The sequence below is a fragment of the Phyllostomus hastatus genome, unplaced genomic scaffold (genome assembly GCF_019186645.2).
Source record: "Phyllostomus hastatus isolate PE091 unplaced genomic scaffold, TTU_PhHast_1.1 phas_contig_86, whole genome shotgun sequence".
NCBI classification, from domain to species: domain Eukaryota; kingdom Metazoa; phylum Chordata; class Mammalia; order Chiroptera; family Phyllostomidae; genus Phyllostomus; species Phyllostomus hastatus.
Window position 1 is genome coordinate 21,526,380 of NW_025333977.1, and position 26,183 is coordinate 21,552,562.

Consider the following 26,183-nt stretch of genomic DNA (forward strand, 5'->3'; position numbering starts at 1 on the left):
GGGGGAGCCATGTAAGAGATTTTTTTCTCCTCTTCAAGCTAAATTCACAAGTTTCATAACCTCTATTATTCTAGAATTGACACCAAGCAGAGATCAGGTGAGAACAGTTGGAGTCCTCACATTCGCTATTTAAATTGTCAGATTACTGGGGAGCTTTTGTATTAAAATTTTTATTTTTCACTCTCTTTTAAATGTGTAATTAAACCATGCTCATTATGGAAAGAAATAGAAAACACAAATGAATATAAAGAAAAACTAAATAAAAATCCCCCATGAAATCTACCATCTAAAGGTAATTTTCATTTGTGTGTATCCTTCCAGAACTTTTTCTATGCAGATTTATATGTATAAACATTTAAAATGCTTCCATGTGGGTTGCATTTTGTGGATTGCTTCTGAGACTTCTTTATAGAGAGTGGAGTGTTTATCAGAAGGCACATAATATTTGGATGTGTCTTGTTCTTTTACATGCTTTTTAACAAAAACGATACCATGTACGTACTATTTTCTAACCCATTTTTCTTCCTGAACAATATGTTTTGGTCATATTTAGCTATCTATAGCCTTATCATTTTCAGCAGAGTATTTTGTTATAAGTTATACCATAATTTTTTAACCTGTTCTTCATGATTAAATAGATGAGTTTTGTAAATTTTCCTATAAAGAAAATCATAATGAACTGTCTGGTAAATAAATCTTTTTATTTCCTTAACGATCCAGAAGTAGAATTGCTGGGTTAAAGAATGTGCATTTTTAAAAAGATCTGGATGAAGCTTTGTAAATTTTCTTCTAGAATGATTATACTGTGTTTATTCATAGTAACCTCTTTGAACATTGTGAAAGTAGGTTATTAGGGGTATCTCTTTGGTATTAGAGTTATGTAGCTAGTTCATATAAGCTGAGAAGTGGACTTGTACAAATTAAGGAGGTGAAAATCCAATCTTAAGGAAAGACAGAAGGCCAAAAATTGTAAACACAATTTTTACAGGTTACTGTTGATAGGTATTTGTGTGCATATTCTTAGGTGATGGATGACTTGTGTGAGTTTATAAATGTAAAAGAAAAGAGAAACAGGGTTAGCAATTATATTTAGAATGGGTGCTAAATATGTTGAAAGATTCATGAGCTTATCTTTAAGGCAGCCTTTAGATTATATAATGGTAAATTAAGGCTCCTTCTGAAGTTTATCTTTTTATGCTGGTATTCATTAAACCTGGGTCCAAGATTAATAAAATAGTAACACTTTGGTTTGAGTTAGCATTATCCTGAGGTTATTGACGGTAGGTTAAGTCAGTTTCTAGGAGGTATTCCTTATCCTTTTGGGGGTCACTGACATTTTTAAGAAATTGCAGAAAAATAGGAAGCCCACAAAACTATTGATACAATTTCAAGAGGTTAATAGACAACTTGAAGCCATATTCACTTAAAGTGAGTATGTGGAGCTCAAAAGAAGATTAGGTAGTGTAGAAGAGAAATCAGAGTATACAGGTGTTTAATTTTGATTTCTACTTGGTCTGAAATTAGTTTTGTGTTTCTTCTGTCATCTGTGAAATGTGACATTACCTCATTTACAGGAATATTGTATGGTTTCATATAATAAGATTAAAAGTAAATTAAATATAGCAATATAACTGTCACTTAAGTTATATTTTTCAAATTTTAATTTTAATATTTAAAATTATTAATATTATAATAAATCTTTACATTATAATTAATATTCAATTAATCATACTTTAAAGATTTATATTATAATTAATTACAATAATATATTTGTTATAGATTTTAAATATTATAATTTTAAATATTAATATTATTCTGTGTCTTATCAAACTAATGTTCCTGGATTTGTAGAGATATTGGGATTTAAAAAGAATCCATTGAGTTACTGTTTCTTTGGATATATTTTTAGGAACCAATGATGCCAATGGATCAGTCGTCCATGCACTCAGATCACGCCCAGACAGGTGAGACTGATGCTGTCAGGAACCGTTGTTTGTTAACAAAGCATCCTGCAAAGCCTTCTTTAGAAGGCTCGTTCACCCAAGTTAAAAACATTTCTGTTCTCTCCAAATAAAACTTAGGTAACCATATTTTCAGTGTCAATATCATCGCAATATTTAACATATATATATTTGACATTTTAAAAAGACAACTATGTAAACTACAAAAAAATGATTATTTTCTCCAATTGAGATACATTTCTTTCAAGACCCCTTTAAATTTAGCAAACCTCTTCTTTTTTAATAATGAAAACATACTGATTTTTGTGGGCCATGTTGACGATGTTAAAGTGATCTTTTTCTAATTAAAATCTTTATTATTAGGAGTAGAATGTATGTAAAAAATACAGAGGTCAGTATAAAAAATTAAAAAAAGATCATGTGAGTTCACATGTCAAATAGATACAAAACCTTAGTGTGTACCTGGTAAATTTAAAGAGCAGTTTAATGGGACAGAGAAGCCTGATATGGGATGAATCAAGAAGGCAAAGCAAGGAGTTTTTCTGAAAGGACAGAATGCAGTCTCTTGTTCATAGAAGAAGCTGGTTACATGAAATGTAGGCTTTTGGCTGGGGGACCCAAGTGGCTTCAAGGAATAGAAGCCTAGAGTCCAGTTTCTGTCAGTTCTTCGCTTGACCCGTGTGGTGCAGCAGTTAGGAACACTTCGAGTGTGAAAGAAGCAAGGACCGAAAACCCAGAGACTCTCTACCTCCATGCCTTGGTCATACTAAAGTAATTAAATAGAGTTTACAGAGTCCCCTTATGGAAGGAATCGATTAATTTGTAAAGAAGAGAAATATTTTTAAAATAGCGAAAATATTTGGTAAAGTCAGTACTTGGCTACTGATTGGTTCTTGCTGTCTTCACCCTCATTCAAGATTAGGGTTTATCCCTGGCTGCTATAGCTCAATGGATTGAGCATGGACTGTGAACCAAAGGGGTTGCTAGTTCAGTTCTCAGTCAGGGCACATGCCTGGGTTGCAGGCCAGGTCCCCAGTACGGGGTACGTGAGAGGCAACCACACAATGATATTTCTCTCCTCCTCTTTCTCCTTCTTTTCCCCTCTCTCTAAAAATGAATAAATAAAATCTTTTTAAAAAGATTAAGATTTAACTCATATTTACATACACTTTTATTAGTATAAACTTAATTTTAAATGATGAAGATCAGAAATAAAAACTAAAATGATCAATGAAGAAAAAACTTTAAGTCAAACTCAGTTAATGGATGCTGTTTTTCTTTTTTTCATGTTTGGGATTGGGTTTTTAGTAATTCCATATAATCCTTCAAGTCATGAGAGTTTGGACCAAGTTGGTGAAGAAAAGGAGGTAAGTTAGTCTTATTGTACATTATGCCATTAGTTCTTTCCTGAGACCTGACAATGTAAAAATATGACAAACTGACTTGCTTAGATTTTAGATCAGGAATTATTTTTTTAATGTCTGTAGAGTTTTATTCTGATTTAATCTAATAATTGTTATTAGATTCATTTAAATTAAGAAATGGTCTGGTAGAATAACTTATTTTTATATTAAGATAATATAATCTAAAAATCAAAATATATTTAAGAACAATATTTAGAATGCTTGCAGTATTGTTTAAATATACTTATAGATCCTTCCATTTTATGGGCTAATTGTTATTTAAGTATAAATGATTAAGCATCTTAATTGCTACTATTTTTTCTGACTATGAGACATTTTGTCAGTTTTTAAAACAAAATAAAATTTTAATTACAAATGTTAATTAAAACGATAACCAAATTTTTGAAAAGAGCTTGTAGTAAAACAGATTCGTCATGCCTCACACCTTTCACTCCTACTCTGACTTCTGAGAGGCAGCCCTTTTCAGTCGCTCCAGTTGGCTCCGTAGTGTTTATACCTCTGTTCTTCAGTATTAAAACTCTGTTTCTGGTCATGAAAAACGTAGTTCCTACTGCCTCATGAATTTTCGTTTATATTTTAATGCTTAACAGGTAATGTTTTATTGGTTACCTTTAAAAAACCCAACTTTTTATTATGGAAAATTTCAAACATAAATAAAAGTGCAGAAAATTGTATAATAAAGCTTCTTTATTGATTACCCAGTAAAAACAATCATCACTACATGGCCAGCATTGTTTTGTAATTATATTTAAACTAGTTACGGATTTGTAAGTTTAAACCTATCATTTTACTGTTTTCTGTATCTCACCTATTTATGGTACTTTCCTTGCCTGCTTTTGGGTTAATTACTCATTATTGCTTTTTCACCTCTTTTAGCTTGGTTTTCTTTTTTTAACTATTTTTTCCTATTACAGTTGACATTCAGTGTTACTTTTATTAGTGTCAGGTGTACAGCATAGTGGTTAGACATTTATAATTCACAAAGTGCTCCTCCTAAATCTGGTACCCACCTGGCACCAGACACTAGATTCCTATGCAGGACTTTACATCCCCATGACTGCTTTGTAACTACCAGTTGTACTTCTCAGTCTCTTCAGCTTTTTCACCCAGCCCCCAACCCCCTTTCCATCTGGCAACCCTCAGTTTGTTCTCTGTTTCTGTTTTTGTCTCTTTATTTATATCGTTCATTGGATTCCACATATAAGTGAAAGCATATGGTATTTGTCTTTCTCTGACCGACTTATTCACTTAGCATGATACCCTCTAGGTCCATCCATGCTGTCACAAATAGTAAGATTTCATTCTTTTTTATTGCCGAGTAATAGTCCATTGTATCCATGTACTGCTTCTTTATTTAATTGTTTATTAGTAGGCACTTAGGTTGCTTCCATATGTGGCTTATTGTCAATAATCCTGCAGTGAACATAGGGATACTATATCTTTTCAAATTAGTGTTTTGGATTTCTTTGGATATATACCCAGAAGTTGAATTACGAGGTCATAAGGTAGTTCTATCTTTAATTTTTTCAGGAACCTCCACACTATTTTCCATTGTGGCTGCAACAATTTGCAATCCGACCAACAATGCACAGGCATTCCACTTTCTCCACATCCTTGCCAACACTTGTTTATTGATTTATTGATGATAGCTATTCTGACAGGTGTGAGATGATACCTCATTGTGGCTTTAACTTGCATTTCTCTGATCATTAGTGACATTGAGCATCTTTTCATATGTCTGTTGGCCATCTGTATGCCCTCTTTGTAGAAATGTCTATTCAGGTCCTCTGCCCATTTTTTAATTGTTTTTTTTTTTTTTTTTGGTGTTTTGTTATATGAGTTCTTTATAAATTTTAGGTATTAACCCTTTATTGGATATATCATTGGTGAATAGTCTCCCAATTGATAGATTGTCTTTTTGTTTTCTTGATGGTTTCCTTTGCTGTGCAAAAGCATTTTAGTTTGATGCAGTCCCATGTGTTTACCTTTTCTTTTGTTTCCCTTGCCTGAGGAGATATCAACAAAAATATTACTAAGAGTAATGCCATACAGTTTACTGCCTACGTATTCTAGGAATTTTATGGTTTCGGGTCTTACACTGAAGTCTAAACTATTTTGAATTATTTGTTTTTACAATTTTTTTAAAGATTTTATTTATTTATTTTTAGAGAGAGGGGAAGAGAGGTATAGAAACATCGGTCAGTTGCCTCTCCACGCCCCCAACTGGGTACCTGGCCCGCAACCAAGGCATGTGCCCTGACTGGGAATCAATCCAGTGACCTTTCAGTTTTGCAGACCAGCACTCAATCCACTGGGCCACACCAGCCAGGGCATGAATTAGTCTTCCATGTGGTGTAAGAAGGTGGTCTAGTTTCATTTTTATTGTATGTTCTGTCCAATTTTCTCAGCATGATAACCTCCAACTTTACTCTTTCTCAAGATTACTTTGGCTATTGAGGGGTCTTTTGTGGCTCCATATACATTTTTGGATTATTCTAGTTCTGTGAAAAATTCCATCAGTATTTTGATAGGGTTTGTAGTGAATGTATAAATTGCTTTGGATGGTATGAACATTCTAATGATATTAGTTCTTCCTCTCCATGAGCATGGTATATGCTTCCATTTATTTGTATCTTCTTTAGTGTCTTGTAATTTTCCACGTACAGGTCTTTTATCTCCTTGGTTAAATTCTTAGGTAATTTTTTTGATGCAGTTGTAGATGAGATTGTTTTAATTTCTCTTTCTGATAGTTTATTATAGTGTATAAAAATGAAACTTTTCCTAATTTTGTATCCTGCTACTTTACTGAAATCACAGTTCTAATAGTTTTTTGGTGGAATCTTTAGGGTTCTTTATATATAGTATGTCATCTGCAAATAATGATAGTTTTACTTCTTCCTTTTCAATTTGTATGCTTTTTTCCCCTTGTCTGAGTGCTATAGCCAGGACTTCCAGTACTGTGTTGAGTAAAAGTTGTGAAAGTGGACATCCTTGTCTTGTTCCTGATCTTAAGGGAAAAGCTTTTAGCTTTTCACCATTGAGTATGATGCTAGCTATGATTTGTCATATATGATATTCATTATGTTGGGTTATCTTTCCTCTATTTCCACTTTACTGAGAGTTTTTATTATAAATGAATGCTTTTTGTGCATCTATGGATATGATTATATGCTTTTTTTGTCCATTTGTTCATGTGGTGTACCACGTTAATTGATTTGCAGATACTGAACCAAACTTGCATCCCAGGAATAAATCCCACTTGATCATGGTGTATGACCTTTTAATATATTGCCGAATTCAGTTTGCTAATATTTTGTTGAGGGTTTTTGAATCCATGTTTGTCAGGGATATTGGCCTATGATTTTCTTTTTTTGTAGTGTCTTTGTCAGATTTTGGAATCAGGATAATGCTGGCCTCATAGCTTGAGTTTGGGAGACTTCCTCTCTTGAATTTTTGGAGCAGTTTAAAAGGATAGGTGTTAATTCTTTGAATGTTTGGAATGATTTACCTGTGAGGTCATTCAGTCCAGGATTTTTATTTTTTGAGTCCTTTTATTACTGATTTGGTTTCATTAGTTGTTATTGGTCTGTTCAGATTTTCTGTTTCTTTTTGACTCAGTCTAGGAAGAGTGTATATTTCTAGGAATTCATCCATTTCTTCCAGATTGTACAGTTTGTTGGCATATAATTGTAGTATATTCTTACAATCCTTTGTATTTCTGTGGTGTCAGTTGCCACTTCTCTTTTATTTCTGATTTTATTTATTTGGGTTCTCTCTCTTTTTGACTTGAGTCTGGTTAAAAATTTATCAGTTTTATCTTTTCAAAGCTTTTGTTTTCATTAATCTTTTGTATTTTTTAGACTGTTTCATTTATTTTCACTTTGATCTTTATTATTTCCCTCCTTCTACTGCCTTTGGACTTCATGGGGTTTTTTTCCTAGTTCCTTTAGTTGTAAGATTAGATTGTATAATTGAACTTTTTTTGTTTCTTGAGATAAGCTTGCATTGCCATGAATTTCCCTCTTAGAACTGCTTTCACAGTTGTGATGCTGTCGGGATATTGTGTTTTAATTTGCATTTATTGCAAGATATTTTTTGATATCTTCCTTGATTTCATTGTTTAATCCATTTATTGTTTAGTAGCATGTTATTTAGACTCTTATGTTTTTGTGTGTTTTTCAGTTACCTTTTTGTAATTGATACCTAGTTTTCATATGATTGTGGTTGAAGAAGATGCTTAATATTATTTCAAACTTCTTTAATTTATAGAGACTTGTTTTGTAGCGTAACATGTGGTCTGTCCTGGAAAATGTTCTGTGTGTGCTTGAAAAGAATGTATATTCTGTGAAATGCTCTAAAAATATAAATTAAATTCATCCAGTCTAATAAGTTATTTAAGGTTGCTGTTTGCTCCTTGATTTTCTGTCTGGACTATCTATCCATTGATGTCAGTGAGGTGTTAAGGTTCCCAGCAGTTACCGTATTCCTGTCAATCTGACCCTTTATGTCCATCAATATTTGCTGTATGAATTTAGGTGCTCCTACCTTCAGTGCATAAGTGTTTACAGGGTGATGCCCTCTTGTCGGGTTGATTCCTTTCTTATTATGTATTGTCCTTCTTTGTCTTTGGTTATAGCCTTGTTTTAAAGTCTATTTTAGCTGATAAAAGTATTGTTACTTCAGGTTTTATTTTTGTTTCCATTTGTATGAAATATCTTTCCCACCCCTTTATGTTTATTTAGCCTGTGTGTGCCTTTTGATCTGAAATGGGTCTCTTTTACAGATGGCATATGTATGGGTCTTGTTTTCTGATCCATTCAGCCACCCTTTGGTTGGAGCATTTAATCCATTTACATTTAAAATAATTGTTAGTAGGTATATAGTTATTGTCATTTTTTTATTCATGTTTGTTTTTTCTTTTCTTATTCTTAAAGAAGTTCCTTTAACATTTCTTGAAATACTGGTTTGGGAGTGATGAATTCCTTTAGCTCTTCCTTGTCTGGGAAGCTCTTTATCTTTCCTTCAATTTTAAATGATAACCTTGCTGGGTAATATTGATTGTAGGTCCTCGCTTTTCATCACTTTTACTATTTCTTGCCAACCTCTTCTGGCCTATAAAGTTTTTGTTGAGAAATCAGCTGACAGTCTTATGGTAGCTTCATTGTAGGTGACTAACGGCTTTCCTCTTGCTACTTTTCGCTTGCTGCTTTTAAGTATTTCTCTTTGTTTTCAACCTTTGGCGTTTTAATTATGATGTGTCTTGGTGGGGGCTTCTTTGGGTTCATCTTGTTGGGAACTTTCTGTGCTTCCTGGAGTTGTATGTCTATTTCCTTTGCCTGGTCAAAGTTTTCTGTCATTATTTTATCAAGTAGGTTTTCAGTCCATGCTCTCTCTCTTCTCCTTGGTACCCCTATGATGTGAATGTTGGTATGCTTGATGTTGTCCCAGAAGCCCCTTAAACTTTCCTCATTTAAAAACATATTTTTTCTTTTTGCTGCTCTGATTGGGTGTCTTCCACTGCTTTGTCTTCCAAGTCACTGATATGATCCTCTGCTTCATCTAATCTGTTGATTCATTTCTGACTTTTTTATGGTGTCTGTGCCCTTTTTTTTGTTTACTACCTCTTTGTTGAAGTTCTCACTGAGTTGATCTTCTTCCCGTAAGTTCATTGAACATTCTTATAAGCAGTGTTTTGAATCTGTATCTGGTAAATTGCTTGCTTCCATTTGATTTAGTTCTTTTTCTATAGTTTTCTCCTGTATTTTCATTTGAGACATGTTTCTTTGTCTCCTCATTTTTGGCTGCCTCTTTGTGTTTGTTTCTGTATATTAAGTGGATCTGCTATGTCTCTCAGACTTGGCAGGGTGGCCTTATGTAGTAGGTGTCCCGTGGAACACAGTGATATAATCTCCGTGGTCACCTGAGCCTAGTGCTCCAGGAGTGTCCCTTGTGTAGATTGTGTGTGCCTTTCTGTTGTAGTTGAGCCTTGGCTTATCAATGGATGGGGCCGATCCTCGGCTGACTGGATGTGAGACTGGCCACAACCACAGAGAGATTTGCCCCAGTGGGGCTCTGGTACCTGCCAAGGCCACCCTTTGTGTATGCCATTTGTGGAGCTAATTGAGTGTGCTGTTAGGCTGGCCACCAGCATGTTGGTTATGGGGCCTCTTTGGAGAAGCTTTGGTGCAGGTGGAGGCCACCTGCTGCCTATGCCCAGCCCAGGGACACTTGGTAGGAGATACAAAGTCATCTGAGGTTGACAGCTACATGTGCTGGACCCAGAGGTCTGTGGAAGGGGCCAAGGTGTAAGCCATGGTTGGCTCCCACCTGCACCAGGCCTGAGGCCACTCAGCAAAGGCACAGGGCATACCAAGGCTAACCACCACCTGCCTGGGGTCTGCAGATCTTGGGGAGTTTTTAAGAAAACTCGCAGCGGAGGCTGAGGTTGCCTGTGAGGCACAGCCAAGGCAGTGTGCAGTTGGGTGGAATGGGGTTTCAGTCGGTCACCAGGGTGAAGCTACCAGTGTTCCCCAGGTTAATGCAGATTTTCCTTGGCGCCCACCTGCCCCTGCAGGCTGGGTAAGGAGAGGGGTCAACACAGGTAGTGGCGGCCCTCACCCCAAAGCCACACAGTTCAGTTTCTTTCCATATGACTCTGGTGCCCTTTGAGCTGCTGGCCCTTCACGGAAGCTCAGGGTGAGTGCCTGGAAGCAGTTGAGTCTGTGCATGGGCCCTTTAAGAGGACTGCTGGTTTCTAGCAGCCTTCTGTCTGACCTGGAAGGAGTCCCCACGGAGCTGGGTGTGGTGAGGCCTTGGAGTCACCAGGGTTGGGTGAGTGATGTTTCCCTGGTTAATGCAGATTCAGATTTGGCACTTGACTGCCACTGTAGATTATATGAGGGGAGGGCTCCATGGAAGCCCTCCCCTTGAAGTCACACAACACATTCTCTCCGTGTCTGTCTCTGGTGCCTTTCAAACCGCTCTGAGTACCCGTGAGCAAGTGAGTCTATGCGTGGACCCCTTACAAGGATGCCTAGGTTTCCAGCCGCCCTCCATCTCACCATACTGGCACGGAGTCTCTGCTGGGCTTCACAGCCAGCTGTTATGGGGACAACTCTTCCAGGCAGTGGATTCCTGGGTGAGGGAGCCAGTATGGGGGGCTGGGACCCCTCACTCCTAAGTGGGGCCTCTGCTGCCGTGATATCCCTCTTGATTCTCAACTGCCAGGTGTGGGTGTGGGACCAGCCTCTTTCACCTCTCTGCCTCCCCTATGTGGCCTCTTCTGTATACTCTTAGTTCTTGGAGCTCCATTTGACTAGTCTTCAGGTACACTGCCCTGCAATTCATTTGAAATTTTAGTGTGGTCACGGGAGGAGGCGAGCTCAGCACTGACCTACCCCAGCATTTTGACCAGAACCCTTTTGTGTGACCTTCTTTTGCTGTTCTATTCCTGATTGTTCTAGAGATTGCATTTACATCCTTAACTTATTTAAATTCACTAAAAATTACTAGTTATACTTTTTCCACCTCCCATGACATGCAAGGAACTTAGAACACTTTAAATTTACTCTCCCTTTCTGCCTTTGGTGCTATATTTGTCTTATTTTAAAATTCTCTGTGTGTATGTATTAGTGTTTTTAAACAGTCTATCCTTATTTAGGTTTATCTACATTTTGTTATTTTTTTCTGCGTTCCTCCTTGCGTGTCTGTCCTCCCATGTGAGATCGTCTTTCTTGAAGAACTCAGTGTTTCCTTCAGTGAGAGCTGACCACTGGTGGATTTCCTTAGTTTGTGTTCAAAAGGTTTTTATTTTACTCTTATTTTGAGGGCTCTTTTTGCAGAACATAGAGTTGTAGGCTAACAAAGGGTGGTACTTGGTCCTTTGATGGTGACGTTCCGTTTTCTGGCTTCTGTCCCTTCCCTGTATCCTCGCATTTCCTTTGAGGGTTCTGTGCTTTTGTGCCATTTGGTTCTCTTTTATAGTTTTCAGTGAACCATACAAAGTCTGGACATTGCCTTATCATCTGAGCATGTTCTTCTTTCTTAATCTGCCCTAATCTGATTTTTCTTTACCCCTCTTTATTTATCCTTTTTGCCACATCAGATTATTATTTTTAAATTTTCATGTATTAATGATCCTTCTTTTTATCCTTTTTCCAGTTTTCATAACATATATATATATTATATATAAACATATATATATATTTGTGTGTGTGTGTGTGTGCTCTTACTTGTTTCTTTCTTAAAATTTGCTATTTGTTTTTCTTGATGTTCTTTCACTTCCAGAAATTCATACTTAATTTTTATGGGAGGATCTGTTGATTGTATGCTGAGAATTTTGTGGCTCTCTAATAAAAGATTATCTTCAGTCTTCTCTATAAATTACTGGAAGCCTGTGTTTCTAGTTACAAGTGAATTTCAAGGCTGACTGTCATTCCAGGGGAGCCTTGGTGTTGTGCAGGGAAGGCTTGCTGTTCACTGCACTGCCTTGTGCTCATTGTGTGCTTCCAGCTCCCGGTGTTTGTGAATGTGTCCTTTCGTCAGCTCAGATTTCATGTATCGGACTCCCAGCAGACTCTTTTCATATTTCTGTCCCATTGGAACTTCTAACTACAGAATGAAAAACCGAGCTTATTATCTCAACAACTCTGTCAGTCTTATCCTATGCTCACAATTTATTTTTCTGTCAATGGTACCTCCACTCTCCCAGTCAGCAAAATTGGTGTCACTTTCATTCATGCATCTCCATTGCTTGCCTCTATACCCCAGAGTTTTACCAGATGCTTTTTAAGACATCCTTTAACATTTCTCAGATTTCAGCTCACTCTCTGCTGCTGTCAGTGCCCCTCTGACCTGAACCTGCGAATTCATTTCACCTTGAGTAGTTAGATTGCACTGTTTGGAGTGTTGTAAGAAAAGAATTGTTAAGAACTTACATCTGAAAATATCTTTTAAATCATAAGTATAACTAGGTATTAGAAATATAATTATTATGCAGAATACTTCCAAGTTGTTAACTCTTTAATATAAATGCTCTCAATAGGCAATGAACACCAGGGAAAGTGGCAAAGCTTCATCCAGTCTAGGTCTTCAGGATTTTGATTTGCTCCGGGTAATAGGAAGAGGGAGTTATGCCAAAGTACTGTTGGTGCGATTAAAAAAAACAGATCGTATTTATGCAATGAAAGTTGTGAAGAAAGAGCTTGTCAATGATGATGAGGTGAGCACAGTGTTTTATTAGTTCTAAACTGTTAAATTAGCATAAGTGTACCATTTCAGAGAAAACCTTAACATTCATGACATTAGTTCAGTCTACTTTTTTAAATAATGATTCGAATGGATTATATGAGATGTATTTAAGAAATCTGATAATTATTAGGTTTTTTAAAAACAAAAATCAAACCATATTATGATGAAAGGAAAGTACTTGATTGAGCTTTGTAAAAGTTTTCTAGGCCATTTCAAAGTATTGAAATATTTACTAGTGGTATTTTTCTCTTTGTATATAAATTGTTGTTGCATTATTATTCATTCTTTTGATATTTAGCTTAGTTGGTTAATAATTCCATTTGTGATCATTGAATTGCTAATAACAGATATATCGTAGTTTTAATGATATTTGAGTTTGATAAAGACTTCTTTTCATATTTTAAAATAGGATATTGATTGGGTACAGACAGAGAAGCATGTTTTTGAGCAGGCATCCAATCATCCCTTTCTCGTTGGGCTGCATTCTTGCTTTCAGACAGAAAGCAGGTAAGATTGGAAGATAATGGAGTGGTTACTGACTTTATGCGCTTTGGTGGATCACACAGTAAGAACCCTTCTTACTTTGATTCCTGAGGTGGAAGTCAGGGAGACAGCCAGACTCAACAGTATTGTGCTGTGATTTCCTGCTACTGACGTTCCAATCAGTGATATCTGTTTGGTTTAGCATGAGGAAATTACCTGCTTAAAAAAATAGCCAGGTACTAATATGGCAGTGAAGATCCACTTTTCAATATCCCTAAGATTTTAGTTTTAGAACTTAAAAGTTTCCCACTGTCTAACTAGGGGGAGAAAATCCTAACTTCTTTACTGTAAGGGGCAGTTGAAATGACTTATCTCGCAAATGCTAAAATTGGGGTGGGAGGGAGAGGCTCTGGATTGTGAGTGTACTATAGAAGTAGCAGGTCAGAATTATTATCAGGCTGGCTTCCTTTGTTGTACCTTCTGTGATTAAATAGCTTTCTACTCCATCTACCGCTTGTTTCCACCAAACTGCCAGGATTTTTGTTAATGGGAAATCATAGAATGCTCTGTGTTTTGACTGGTCTCCGTGGTGTTTAAAATGCAGAGTTATGCTGCCTTATTTTGACTTTGGTTTCCTGTGTTCTCTCCTGCGGTTTAGATTGTTCTTTGTCATAGAGTATGTAAACGGAGGAGATCTAATGTTTCACATGCAGCGACAAAGAAAACTGCCTGAAGAGCATGCCAGGTAAGTGTTTTGATTATTCTTTGTTTGTGTTGGATTTTGGGGGGAAGCTCTTTATATGCCAGTTGTTGAAAGCAGTAAATAAATTATTTATTTTAATATTAGTTAATTCTTTGTAAGTCATATAGAGGCTAAGCTAAGCTAAAACTTAGTTTACATTATAATATATAACAATATATATAACATTATATATGTAATAATATAATTATGAGCAGTTAAAAGGTATAAACAGTATTAAAGGAGAAACCTTTGGTCAACTAAACCCAATCATTTAAAAATATTTTGTGTGTTCACTATCAGCCTCTGAAATAGTTGATGAATTTACAAATACTCATCTTAATTAGGTTTGCAGTGATCTCTGACAATTTTTCATTAGAAGATTATTATTTATATACACTTGAGAGTAATAAAACAATTCCTCTTAAGCCACTATATGTATTTCTGACTGTTCTTATAATTATAATTTCTGAATTTGTCTGCTGTTGGCTTTTCCCTCTGATCCCATACAAGTTGATGAATAGGAGCAAAGAGCATTAAATTCTTATTTAGTGCCCTTTCTTTGATATTATTATATAAGGTTATAAATTGTTCATATATTGGAAGAGTTACTAGGGGAAGGACTATGGTCTTGGTAGGTAAGATTAGTTCATCAGTGCCATGTTTTGTTTTTTACTCATAATTAGCACTAATTATCTCTCTTTTGTGCTTCACAAGACTAATGAGAAAATGAAGCATATGCGTTTGTACATGTCTGTAACAAAGGTTGGAGATTTTATTTTTTTAAATAACTTATTTAGTGAAAATCTTGCTAGCTCATTGATTTTTGTTTTCTTGTCAAAAAGAGACAATATCTTTTAATTTTGTGAAAAGGCATAAATTATATCAATCTAACCTCAGGGCCAAACTGCTTCTTTTTTTAAGTTTGCTGTATGTGTATTGTTTATTTAGCTTTATCAAATGGTCACCATTCACAGCAAAGCCACAAATATTTTATTTTGTGAACATTGCCAGTATTTGTTCAGTGGAATGTGAGGAAAAGTAGTCCAGTTTCACTGTATGAAAGTTCCAATTTTGATTTTGTACCATCTTTGCTTTTCTAAGAACCGACGTACAGAATAAGGCCTCAAGCTCCTACTTCGTAGAATTGAGTAGCTCTAGGTTTTGTACCTCCAAACAAGGCTGTGATAACGTTGATCAAAGCAGCCATAAACCAGCTGGGGTGTTTCATTTTCATTATTCAGGTCAAAAGTTTTGGTTATCACCAGTTATTTGGTGGCAGTTTTAAAACTTTTAAAAAATATATTAAATGTTGTGGTTATAGAATAATTTCTTCCAGTTCCTTTTCTAGGAATTTTGATATGGATTTTATCGTTTGAGTAGTGAACTTTTAGTCTTCTTTCCATTCTAGACCAATCAGTGGGTCTTAGTGTTTGGGGAAGTCTTTGGGCCCTAGAGAAGTGATGCCAGCTGTGGAAACTCTATGGATAGAAGACGTACGTTGTGCACAGGCACACACACCTTTACCCCCCGTTGTAGGTGCTGGGCTACCTGGGGTCCATCCAAATTTAAAACCCCTGATTGAGACGTTCAAATCAGTAACTTCATCAAAAGTCTGAGTTTAATTTACACTGGGCCTTTTATCATTGTGTCTGGGGCTCAGTATTACAGTGCTACTTCAGTTTGTGTTCGGTATTTAAAAACTTGAATCATATGAGGTATTTTCATTTTATTTTAGGTTTTACTCTGCAGAAATCAGTCTAGCATTAAATTATCTTCATGAACGAGGGATAATTTATAGAGATTTGAAATTGGACAATGTATTGCTGGACTCAGAAGGACACATTAAACTCACCGACTATGGCATGTGTAAGGTGAGAGGAGTTCTTGTTATTCAAAAGGCCTCAGCTACTCCTAAACTTGTTTTGGTAAAATAACTTCACATTTAAAGATGGGGAGTGATTGCTACTTTGTTTAGGATACTTTTTGAAATTGTAGCACAAAAACAAATATATAGGGTGGGGCAAAAGTAGGTTTATAGTTGTTCGTATGGAAAATAATACAATAATTAATAAATATTAACACAAGAATAAACTGTTTGACATGCTCACAACTCTAAACTTACTTTTGCCCACCCTGTACTTATTTTCACACCATTTATGAAATTCCATGTTTTCTGTGTTATATGTGCTATGATGAGTTAATTTCTCTTTCTTGAAAGTAATACTGTTAAAAATTTGAAAATAAAAATTATCTGCAGTCCCTCAACTTAAACACAACTACTTACATACCACTTTCCAGTTTTTGCCATTTAATTGTAACTCTTAATGATACATTGAAGATTTCCCTAGGAAATCTAACTATTTTTAATACTTAAAATGTAAATATCTGATGTAAAGTACAATTGAACAAAATAAGAATTTTAGTTACTCCCAGGACATGTCCTTTATTTCTTGGTGTTTTATTCTTTTTGTAACAGTGTTTTGTTTAAGGGTCGTCTTTTCCCACCAAATGTATAGGGAGCTACTCTCCTTGTCACAGTAGCCGGGACAGAATTATTCTTACCCAGCATAAGTCAACAGGGATGTAAATGTGTGAACTGCTTTCCCACAATCACCTGAGGGAAGTGCCTCCAGAGCCTCCAGAAATTGTTTAAATGCTGAGTAAGATGGTCCAATAGGACTATAGATTTAACCTTATCTGTTCAGCAACACTAGAAAACAAAATCTTTACTGAAAGGATTTTTGCTTTTATGTATAAAATTCAGATATTTGTCTTTTCTTATATTAAATTTGTATTTCCTTTAATGTTCTATTATGCAAATTTTTATTGTAAACAAGTAGAAATTTAGTAGGCGAACCCCTATGTACCCATTCACTCAGATTTGTGATACCTTTTGATCTCTATTCTTTCTTTCCAAGTGCTTTTCTCCTTATTTCAAAAGAAAAATGGTGACAATAAAGGAGTCATAATTTATCAGGGGAAAATAAAGCTTAACAAAAAGTATGAAGTATGTTAAACTTGTTACAAAGTGTACAAATTAAAACAATAGTGAGCTCTGTTTCTGACATCCTAGATATGGGTTTTTTAAATTATAATACAAGAAAGAGTATAATGAAATGGGTATTCTTGTATGTCATTGGTGAGTGTATATATTGTTAAAATCTTTTGTAAACCAGTTTGGTGGGGATGTGTCAGTAATCTTGAAAATGGTCGTATTCTTTGGTCTAGTAATACTGCTTCTGGGATATTTTGAGTAAATATTTGTCTGTGAGGGTAGGTTTAAAACCAAAATTTTTTGTTGTATTTTGTGATAAATAGCACAGATAATCTATAAATGGCCACTGGTAAGAAGAATGATTAAGGAAATTACGGAATGACTACAAGACATAGCATATGAAGTCATATAAAAAGATGTTTACAAAAATTCCTAACAGTGTTAAATGCTTATAACATTAAGTAAAGTTTTAAGGTATACAGTTATCTAATTCTGGATGTATTATTATGCATTCTATTATGTGTTAGTCTACTATACAACATTACATATTCTGTTTACTTCTACATATTTTTAAGTTATTATTATGGGTATGGGTTACTTAAACAGTGAAATTCACAAAAATGAATTAAGACTTTGTCTCTACTTCTCCTTCTTTCCTATCTTTCTGATTTTTATTAAAAAAAATTTGGGGATCCTGTTTTGCCTAGAATATTTTATTAGAGAAAAATTACTTAATCTTTTGTTACTCTTAATGAAAAATCATATTGGTTTATTATACATTCTCATTTTTTCCAGAGATTCTCAACCAGGTAAGAGTTCTTATTCAATAGGGTTGTCAGTTGCTTCTCCTGCCTACCTCTCTTTCTGCCTTTCCTCCTTTTTCAGGAGCTACTTAGTTTTATGAGTAGGAAAAGACACCAGGATGGGAAGTTCTGTTCAAAGACATTTTTACTAACACTGCTTTGTCTTTTCTCTCACTAACACATTTATACCCTCGTGATGTTAAAGCTTACAGTGAGCTGAATCTCCAGGAAATAGAAATGTTCTTGTCTTATGACTTATGAGACAGTATTTAAACTTACCTAAACTCTGGCCTCTGGAAAATATTGGGTGAATTTCTTTTACTTGTAGATTTTTCCTTGGGAAATGTAAACACTAAAATGCTTTTATATCGTTTCTCCAGAAATATGTCCTTTAGGTTTAATTAATTTAATTAATTTCTTCACTTTCTCACTAGATGCTTTTATATAAAGAGTGTTTAGAATAGTGAAAACTAGAGGCATATATGAAAACCTGAATGAATATCTTCAGGCTTATGTTTGAAATATTGTATGAGCATTGATTTTTATGGACTTAAAAACTGACCATTTTATGAATTAATGTGCCTTTAACTTTTTTTTTTTATCAGCAGGGGAATTTTAATAACATCTTTCTTATGCCGTAGGTAATTAAGCTGATGGGCCTAGTTTAGGTAGTCAGTTACCAAATGAATGATTTAGTGTAGCTCTGTTACCAGTTAACAGACTGCATCCTTGCCTCTGACTTTTGCCCTGAAAATATATGTCATTTATTATTAAACTGTTCGTCCAGCCATTGCCAATACCAATAGTACAAAACGACCCAAGTCACAGTCATATTTCCTCGTGTATAAAATAGCTTCTATATTCCTATGAGGAATCACAAAGTAATCCTAGGGGTCACACCATATTACTAAATATTTCTTCTAGATGTTTATAGAAGTATTATATATAGTAGACTAAAATTTAAAGAAAGATTTTTGTACCATGCCCAAAATGCCTCTGGAGGGACACATCAGGAACCTCCGTTGGTTAGAGCATTGTCCTGGCACACCAAGGTTGTGGATGAGGGCTTCAACGTAAGAATTTGGAGGGACACAGAAACATTCAGTCCCTAGCAGGGATTGTGAAACTGTCCTAATAATTTGGTCTCTTTTTGCTCTCTGTGTTTTGAGGCTGTATTGTTAGGAACATACATACTTCATTATAACTTCTTGGTGATTATTCCATTTGTTATTGTGTACTTTCTCTTTTGGTACATATTAGTATGTTTTGCCTTAATTTTCTCCACCCTGTAGTTATTAAAATACAAAATCAAAAAACTTAAGCCTTAGGAGCCACAGCTAGAAGGGAAACATCACAATGCCAGTAGAGGTTGTATTAAGCAGTGGGGTCTAAAGTGCTGCTTTTCTACACAAAATATGATTCCTTTTACCCTAGTATAATTTAAGTTTTTCTATTAATTTTTACTTGAATATAAATTATTCTAAATGCAATTTTTATCTTAATTGAACTGACTATCAACATCCAGTGAGGACAGGTTTTCTTTAAGCTGTTTAAATCCATGATTTTAATAATAAAGGAAACTGTGCTAGTGATATTTTATTTTAAGCTTAATGTATTACCTGCAGATGCTGAGCTTATATAGATGAGATAAAAGAGGTGAGTGTAAAACAGAATTTTGGGTCTTACTGGTCTTTTTTTTTTCTTTTTCTTTTTTAATAAAAGGAAGGATTACGGCCAGGAGATACAACCAGCACTTTCTGTGGTACTCCCAATTACATTGCTCCTGAAATTTTAAGAGGAGAAGATTATGGTAATAAATTAATAGGTGGTATTTTACCTGTGTGCTAAAAGGGTGGTTAAATGTGATGCAAATTGCATTATAGTGCACTGTAGTATTTCAGTGCTGATATTATTAATAATATAACCTTTCTTGATCCTCTTAAAACCTACATTAAATAGCAGATTATAAAATTGGAGACAGTGGGACTGTGGCAGTGTTTGGGGGTACAAATTGGAATGATATTTTATTAGTGACAAGCACTAAAAGGTACTAGGCACTATTCGTAGTTATCTAAGTTAATCTTCTCAATCATATAAGGTAAGCACTATTCCCATTTTACAGATGAGGAAACTAATATATAGAAAGTTTAAACAACTTCCCCAACCTCATACCAGTAGAAAGTGGCAAAGTAGGAACTTAAACTTGATCCACGTGACTCCAGAGTCATGAACCTCTAGAAGATTTTTCAGGTTTCCTGGGTTATTTCTTCCAGGAACCTGAAAGATGGTGGGAAGATTGACTGCTTGTCAGGGACTGGAGGCTATGCTTATCGCAAGAAAACTTTTGGTTCTGGACTTTGGATTTCAGCAGATGTGAAGGAGTATGGGTACTTCTGATTCCAAGGTCCTTCAAGGATCTTCAGTTAGCTAGCAGAAAATGAAGTTTCAGACCCCGGAAGGTTATTTTCAAGTGCAATTTAATTATATCCTCAAAACAAAATATTAGATACAGGCCGTGAATCTGAAATTACAGCTTTATTTAGGAAAAGAAACTTAATGTTTCAGTTTTCACATTCTGTTTTTAAAGTTATCTGTTAGGTATTCCCCCTCCTTGTTAATAAGTGAAATATGCTTGCATCTATGCTGATCATGATAGTTGTAATGCAATTAGAGTTTACTTTCTCATTATGTTTATTTTTTCATCATGTAAAAATGAATCTCAAATTACTGACTTGAAAGAATGCAGATTGGGTAAATTACTACTTTAAAATTTCTTTTTTGAAGGTTTCAGTGTTGACTGGTGGGCTCTTGGAGTCCTGATGTTTGAGATGATGGCAGGAAGGTCTCCATTTGACATTGTCGGGAGCTCTGATAACCCTGATCAGAACACGGAGGATTATCTCTTCCAAGGTAACCTGCCGTATCTTGCAGAGATTCTCAGTTAATAACATACTCGAAGGGGAGCCTAACCTTTTGGCGTCTCTGGGCCACACTTGGAAAAAGAAGAGTTGTCTTGGGCCACTTATTAAATACACAAAGACTAATGAAAACTCATGAGCAAAACAAAAGTTTTAAGTAAATTTATGATTCTGTGTTGGGCCGCATTCATAGCCATCCTAGGCCATGAGTTGGACACCCCTGCTAGAGCATGAATGAAGGTGGCTCAGATTATTACTTTGAGTAAGAAAGCAGAAAATAATCTGGGTAATGTACTCCTCAATGGATGAGGCTTCGATTTTTTAATATACATCCTACTCTAGTCTTTAGTCCCATTTGCCAGTTGGCCTCTCACACGCAAAAACGTAGTTTCCTCCGGATTGCATGTTGCAGACAGGGATTGGAGGAGGGAATCCTGTGGCCAGAGAGGACAGCCTTTCAGGATCCCAAGGCTGAGTACATAAGTTCAAGAACAATATGGGAAAAATGAGGAGTACCAAGCAGATACGAGGTGTTAAAAGGTGAAGAAGAAGAAAAAGCCTTGCAATTGGGAATACAAAGAATTGAACAGAACAGAAACAAGCAGACAAGCACAGGGACCCCCAGCACAGTCCAAAGAAGTGTGAAGACTGCCATAAAATTCTGCATTTACCTTGCTGGCGTAGCTCAGTGGATTGAGCGTGGGCTGCGGACCAAAGTGTCGCAGGTTCGATTCCCAGTCAGGGCACATGTTTGGGTTGTAGGCCATGACCCCCAGCAACCACACATTGATGTTTCTCTCTCTCTCTCTTTCTTCCTCCATTCCCTCTCTAAAAATAAATAAATCTTTTTTAAAAATTCTACATTTAATAATTAAAGGCCATCACAGGATATGAATAAATATTTCACGTAATAGGAAATCCAAATGGCCATAGAATATGAGGAAGGATGTTCAGCCTCACTAGTGATTAGGGGTATGCTTATTGAAACATTAATGAACTCCTCTCTCGTACTCCTCTCTCTGTGCATTTGGCAAACATTTTACAGTGTTACAATACCAGTGCTGAGGATGTGGGGCAGCTGGAACTCATACAGACTGCTGGCAGGAGTGCAAGTCGACACATCTTTGAAAAATAATTTGGCGGGGTGCAGTCAAATCCAAAATAGTAATATGTGCCAGACATTTTCTAGATACTAACTCATTTAAACCTTTAACAATCCTGTGAAGCACGTATTATTTTTATTCCAGTTTTACAGATGAGGGAAGTAAGGGATAATAAGGTAGTCAGAGAATAAAACATGCATGTCAGTGATTGAAAACTGTTAAGTTAGAGGCTATTTCAGAGGAGGAAGGACAGAAATGGGACTGGCAAAGTACACGAGACACTTAAATAGTGTATGTGATATCTTATTTTTTTTCCCTGCTAAAATGCCTTAAACATCTCATAATAAAAATTTATAAAGATTAAGACCATGTGAAAGTTAAATATAATGCCATTATTTTATCTTTCTAGTTATTTTGGAAAAACAAATTCGCATACCACGTTCTCTGTCTGTAAAAGCAGCAAGTGTCCTGAAGAATTTTCTCAACAAGGTATAAATCGTGTATAAAAATCTTTAGTGGTTTATTTCTATATAAATGAAACTGTAAGTAGAGTTTCAAGCAATGCAAAATTCCAAAATATTAGAGGATGTAATTTTTTAGTTTAGATCTGGAATTTGTCTTTTCACCAAAGAGTGATTTGACAACATTAGATACTGAGATGAGTTGTTCTTTCCATTTTGCCAATATAATTTATCCCCAGCTGGATATTACATACGGTTTTTTAAAATGTAAATGATGTAGACCATGTACTCAATTAGGGAAAAAGTGCGTCTTTGCGGATAGACTCAATTATACTTTCTGCTCCAATTTTCAATATTCTTTGAATTAGTATTCATAGAATATCTTTCTTATCAAGCACTTAGTGCAGTAGTGTTCTCTGCAAAGTCTCATGTTAAAAATTCTATGATTAGATAAAATTCAGAAGAAATGAATTTTCTTGCTTCTTGACAAATCTGCATGCATTCAGTTGTTTGTTGCACATGGTGGGCTACAGAGTTTTAAGATCTATGTAAAGTTATGATTCTAAGCTGTTGTTACAGTATTTATAACACAAATATGTAGGGTTTTTTCCACAGCAACAACTAATTCTCCAACTCTCAAGACACCAACTGGGTATTCTACATTTCAATTCATTTCAGACACTAACTACCTGGAGTTAGCATCAGACTCCACAGGTTTAAGGACTCAATTCCACAAGATGATCCTCACTTCAGCACTGGCTGGGTAGCTCATTTGGTTGAGAAGTCGTCCTGTACATCTAAAGGTTGCAGGTTCAGTCCCTGGTCAGGGCACATAGCTAGGTTGTGGGTTCAGCCACCGCTTGGCATGTATATGGGAGGCAACCAATTGACGTTCCCCCCCTCTCTCTGTCCCTCCCCAACCCCCACTCTCAAATCAGTGAACATCTTCAGGTGAAGATTAAAATTTTAAAAAGGCTATCCTCATTTCAGATCCCTGTCACAAGTACTGGGTGCCCACAGTTCTGTCTGACTTGGCTATAAAGTTGGGGATTCCCTCTCCCTCACACACTTCAAATTCAATAGTTTGCTAGAATGGCTCACACAACTTAGGAAAACATTTACTTACTATCACCCATATATTATAAAGAATACAAATAAACAACCACATGAAGAGGTACATAGGGTGAAGTCCGGAAGGGTCCTTAGCACAGGAGCTTCTGTTCCTGTGGAGTTGGAGCGCACCACCCTCCTGGCACATGGATGTGTTCGCCAGCCGGATGCTTTGTGACCCCCATAGTACAGAGATTTTTGTGGAGGTTCCATTACATAAGCATGATTGATTAAATTATTGGTCACTGGTGATTAAGCTCAGATTTCTAGCCCCTCTGGAAATTGGGCTGAAAGGCCCAACCCTTTTAATTACATGGCTGCTTCCCTGGCAATGAGACCCCATTGGTGAGCCTCTAAAAGCTATTTAGAGTCACCTTATTAGCGTAAACTCAGGAATGATTGAAAGGGACTTGGTATGAGTAAGAAAAGATAATCCTGTCTCTTGGGAAATTAAAAGGGTTTTAGAAGCTTCAGGTCAGGAACCTAAGATAAAGACCAAATGTATACTTCTTATTATATCACAATGATCTTGGCAATCAAAGCTTATTTTAAATAAATGGTAGATTAGAATGTAGGTGAATGTGCACTTACCATCTAAAATAAATAGATAATATAATGAATTTGCCATGGCTGGTGTGGCTCAGTGGATTAAGTGCCAGCCTGCGAACAAAAGGGTCTCTGGTTCGATTCCTAGTCATGCCTGAGTTGCAGGTCAGGTCCCCAGTAGGGGGCATGTGAGAGAGGCAACCACACATTGATGTTTCTCTTCCTCCCTCCCTTCCCCTCTCTCTCTGAAAATAAATAAATAGAATCTTTAAGAAAAAAGATAATGATGAATAAGAAATTGAAGCTTGTTTTAATCTTAATGAGGAAAGATTTAAATAGGAAACCTAAGCTTTAACACAATGAAAAATGAAGGTAAGAGGTCTTAACATGCAAAATAAAATACATTTTATTGGGGGAAAAAATGGGAACATGTTCTCATTTTCCAGTAATGAATAAGCCAAGTTGAGGCCGCTTTTCAGTCCAGCGATTCAGTTAACGGTTTTGTCATTATTGTACACTAAGTATAGATTGTTGCTGTAATTGGGCATGGGGCTCCCAAACTGAGCTAAGAACAAATGTGTGAGGTTTGGGGGTTTGCAGAGTTTGACTATTACTGTAACTCACACCAATACATAGCTGCATGCCGCTCTAATGATTCTACTGGTCTCTTTTTCCCCCCATCTTTCTTTAGCAAGGAGAGATGGCTTGGCTCCGCTTTAATTACAAGCTAGCTGGAGAAAGAGCCATGGGGAATCTTGTCACAGGCTTCAGATACCCATTCGAATCTAGTATTGTACCTCCTAGAAATGAAAGGTAGACCATTCTGATTTCAGACAGGCAGGAATCATACAGTAGACACAAAACACAGGTCACGAAGATGATGTATTCTGAAGCATGATAGTCACCCCTTTCTGAAACATTTCTTTCCACCATAGGACCCAAAGGAACGATTGGGTTGTCATCCTCAAACAGGATTTGCTGATATTCAGGGACACCCATTCTTCCGCAATGTCGATTGGGATATGGTACGTAAATTATAATCGCTTTCTGTATTAGATTTTATTATTATATTGGGCCAAATTTTATTACTTGGGAAGAAGTTTGAAAAACAAGTGTATCACAGCCTAAATTGCTTAAAACCACTCTCTAATGTGCTTTTTGAGAAGCTTTTAAAACAGTGAAAGCTTAGAATATTAGTTTAATGGAGCAGGTTATAATATTCATTGAGATCTACGTCAGTGTTTAGATTTGTGAATTATTTCCATCATTGTGAATATTGTAAAGCCTAGTGTAGGGACTCACTGTAATAAGAGTGGGAAACATCTGAGGACAGAAGGGAAACAGAGGTGGAACTTCTCTCAGAAGGCAAGCTTAAACTGTCATCCAATATGTCTTTCTAGATGGAGCAAAAGCAAGTGGTACCTCCCTTTAAACCAAATATTTCTGGGGAATTTGGTTTGGACAACTTTGATTCTCAGTTTACTAATGAACCTGTCCAGCTCACTCCAGATGACGAGTAAGTAATTCTATAGACTAATTTATTTATAAAGTCCTTTGAAAGTCCCATTTTTAGTGGCTATATAATGTTTTATCATTAGATTATACCATAAGTGACCTAACCACTTTGATACTGGATATTTGAATCTATTATAATATCACTTTAAATTATGACAATAATTGCCATTTTCTACTTTAATTTACATGCATTATCTCTAATTCTCACACAACAACCTTGTAAACCTAGTTATCATTACCACCATTTTGCAGATGAGGAAACCGAGGCTCATGGAGGTTAAGTAAAGTTGCACAGCAACCAGGTGGCAGAGCCAGGACTCAGACCCAAATCCGAGTGACTGAGGCCTGTCCTCTCCCCACTGTGCTGCACCATTTTCCATTTTGGCGATGGCTGTCTGTGAGTTCTCGAGTATTCCTTTAAGGCAGAATCCTAGAAAGGGAATTAGGTCACAGGGCATCAAATTTTAAAGTTTGTGATGTATATTGCCAAACTGCCTTTTAAAAAGGTTACAGCCACTTATCAAGTCCAGCCAGCAGTGATCTGACATATATTTTGTGTTTCTGTTAAATCTTTTTAAAATGTGGTTTAGAATAATTTGGGGGTGTTCTGATCATTACCTGTCATTACAGGTTCATTCTCTCAAGGAGGCCTTACAGCTTGGTGGTCATTTACATCTGTTAATTTTTATCTCATGCTTCATAGCAGCTGTCCTAAATTGTCTCTGCATTTTAGAAGCCTTCAGTCCTACCCCCCCCACCCCCGCCTCCATTACTCTTAATGGTTTAACCTTGATGACAAGGATTGAGGCCTCCCTGGGTGAGCTTGCTCCCTGTGCACCCGTCATTAGGCCACCACGCATCCCAGGGTTGCTG

At 36.1% G+C, this 26,183-nt stretch overlaps 1 protein-coding gene across 1 annotated transcript in view; it reads left to right on the forward strand.

Annotated features, from left to right (window-relative positions):
• PRKCI (protein kinase C iota) overlaps positions 1–26,183 on the forward strand; it is a 63,372-nt gene that overhangs the window by 31,446 nt on the left and 5,743 nt on the right. The window contains exons 7-17 of the mRNA XM_045851422.1: positions 1,910–1,964; positions 3,270–3,328; positions 12,429–12,605; positions 13,044–13,141; positions 13,776–13,862; positions 15,595–15,730; positions 19,380–19,467; positions 20,442–20,567; positions 22,088–22,167; positions 24,731–24,820; positions 25,196–25,311. Coding sequence (XP_045707378.1) covers positions 1,910–1,964; positions 3,270–3,328; positions 12,429–12,605; positions 13,044–13,141; positions 13,776–13,862; positions 15,595–15,730; positions 19,380–19,467; positions 20,442–20,567; positions 22,088–22,167; positions 24,731–24,820; positions 25,196–25,311 — 1,112 coding nt within the window. The remainder of the gene's footprint in view (positions 1–1,909; positions 1,965–3,269; positions 3,329–12,428; positions 12,606–13,043; positions 13,142–13,775; positions 13,863–15,594; positions 15,731–19,379; positions 19,468–20,441; positions 20,568–22,087; positions 22,168–24,730; positions 24,821–25,195; positions 25,312–26,183) is intronic.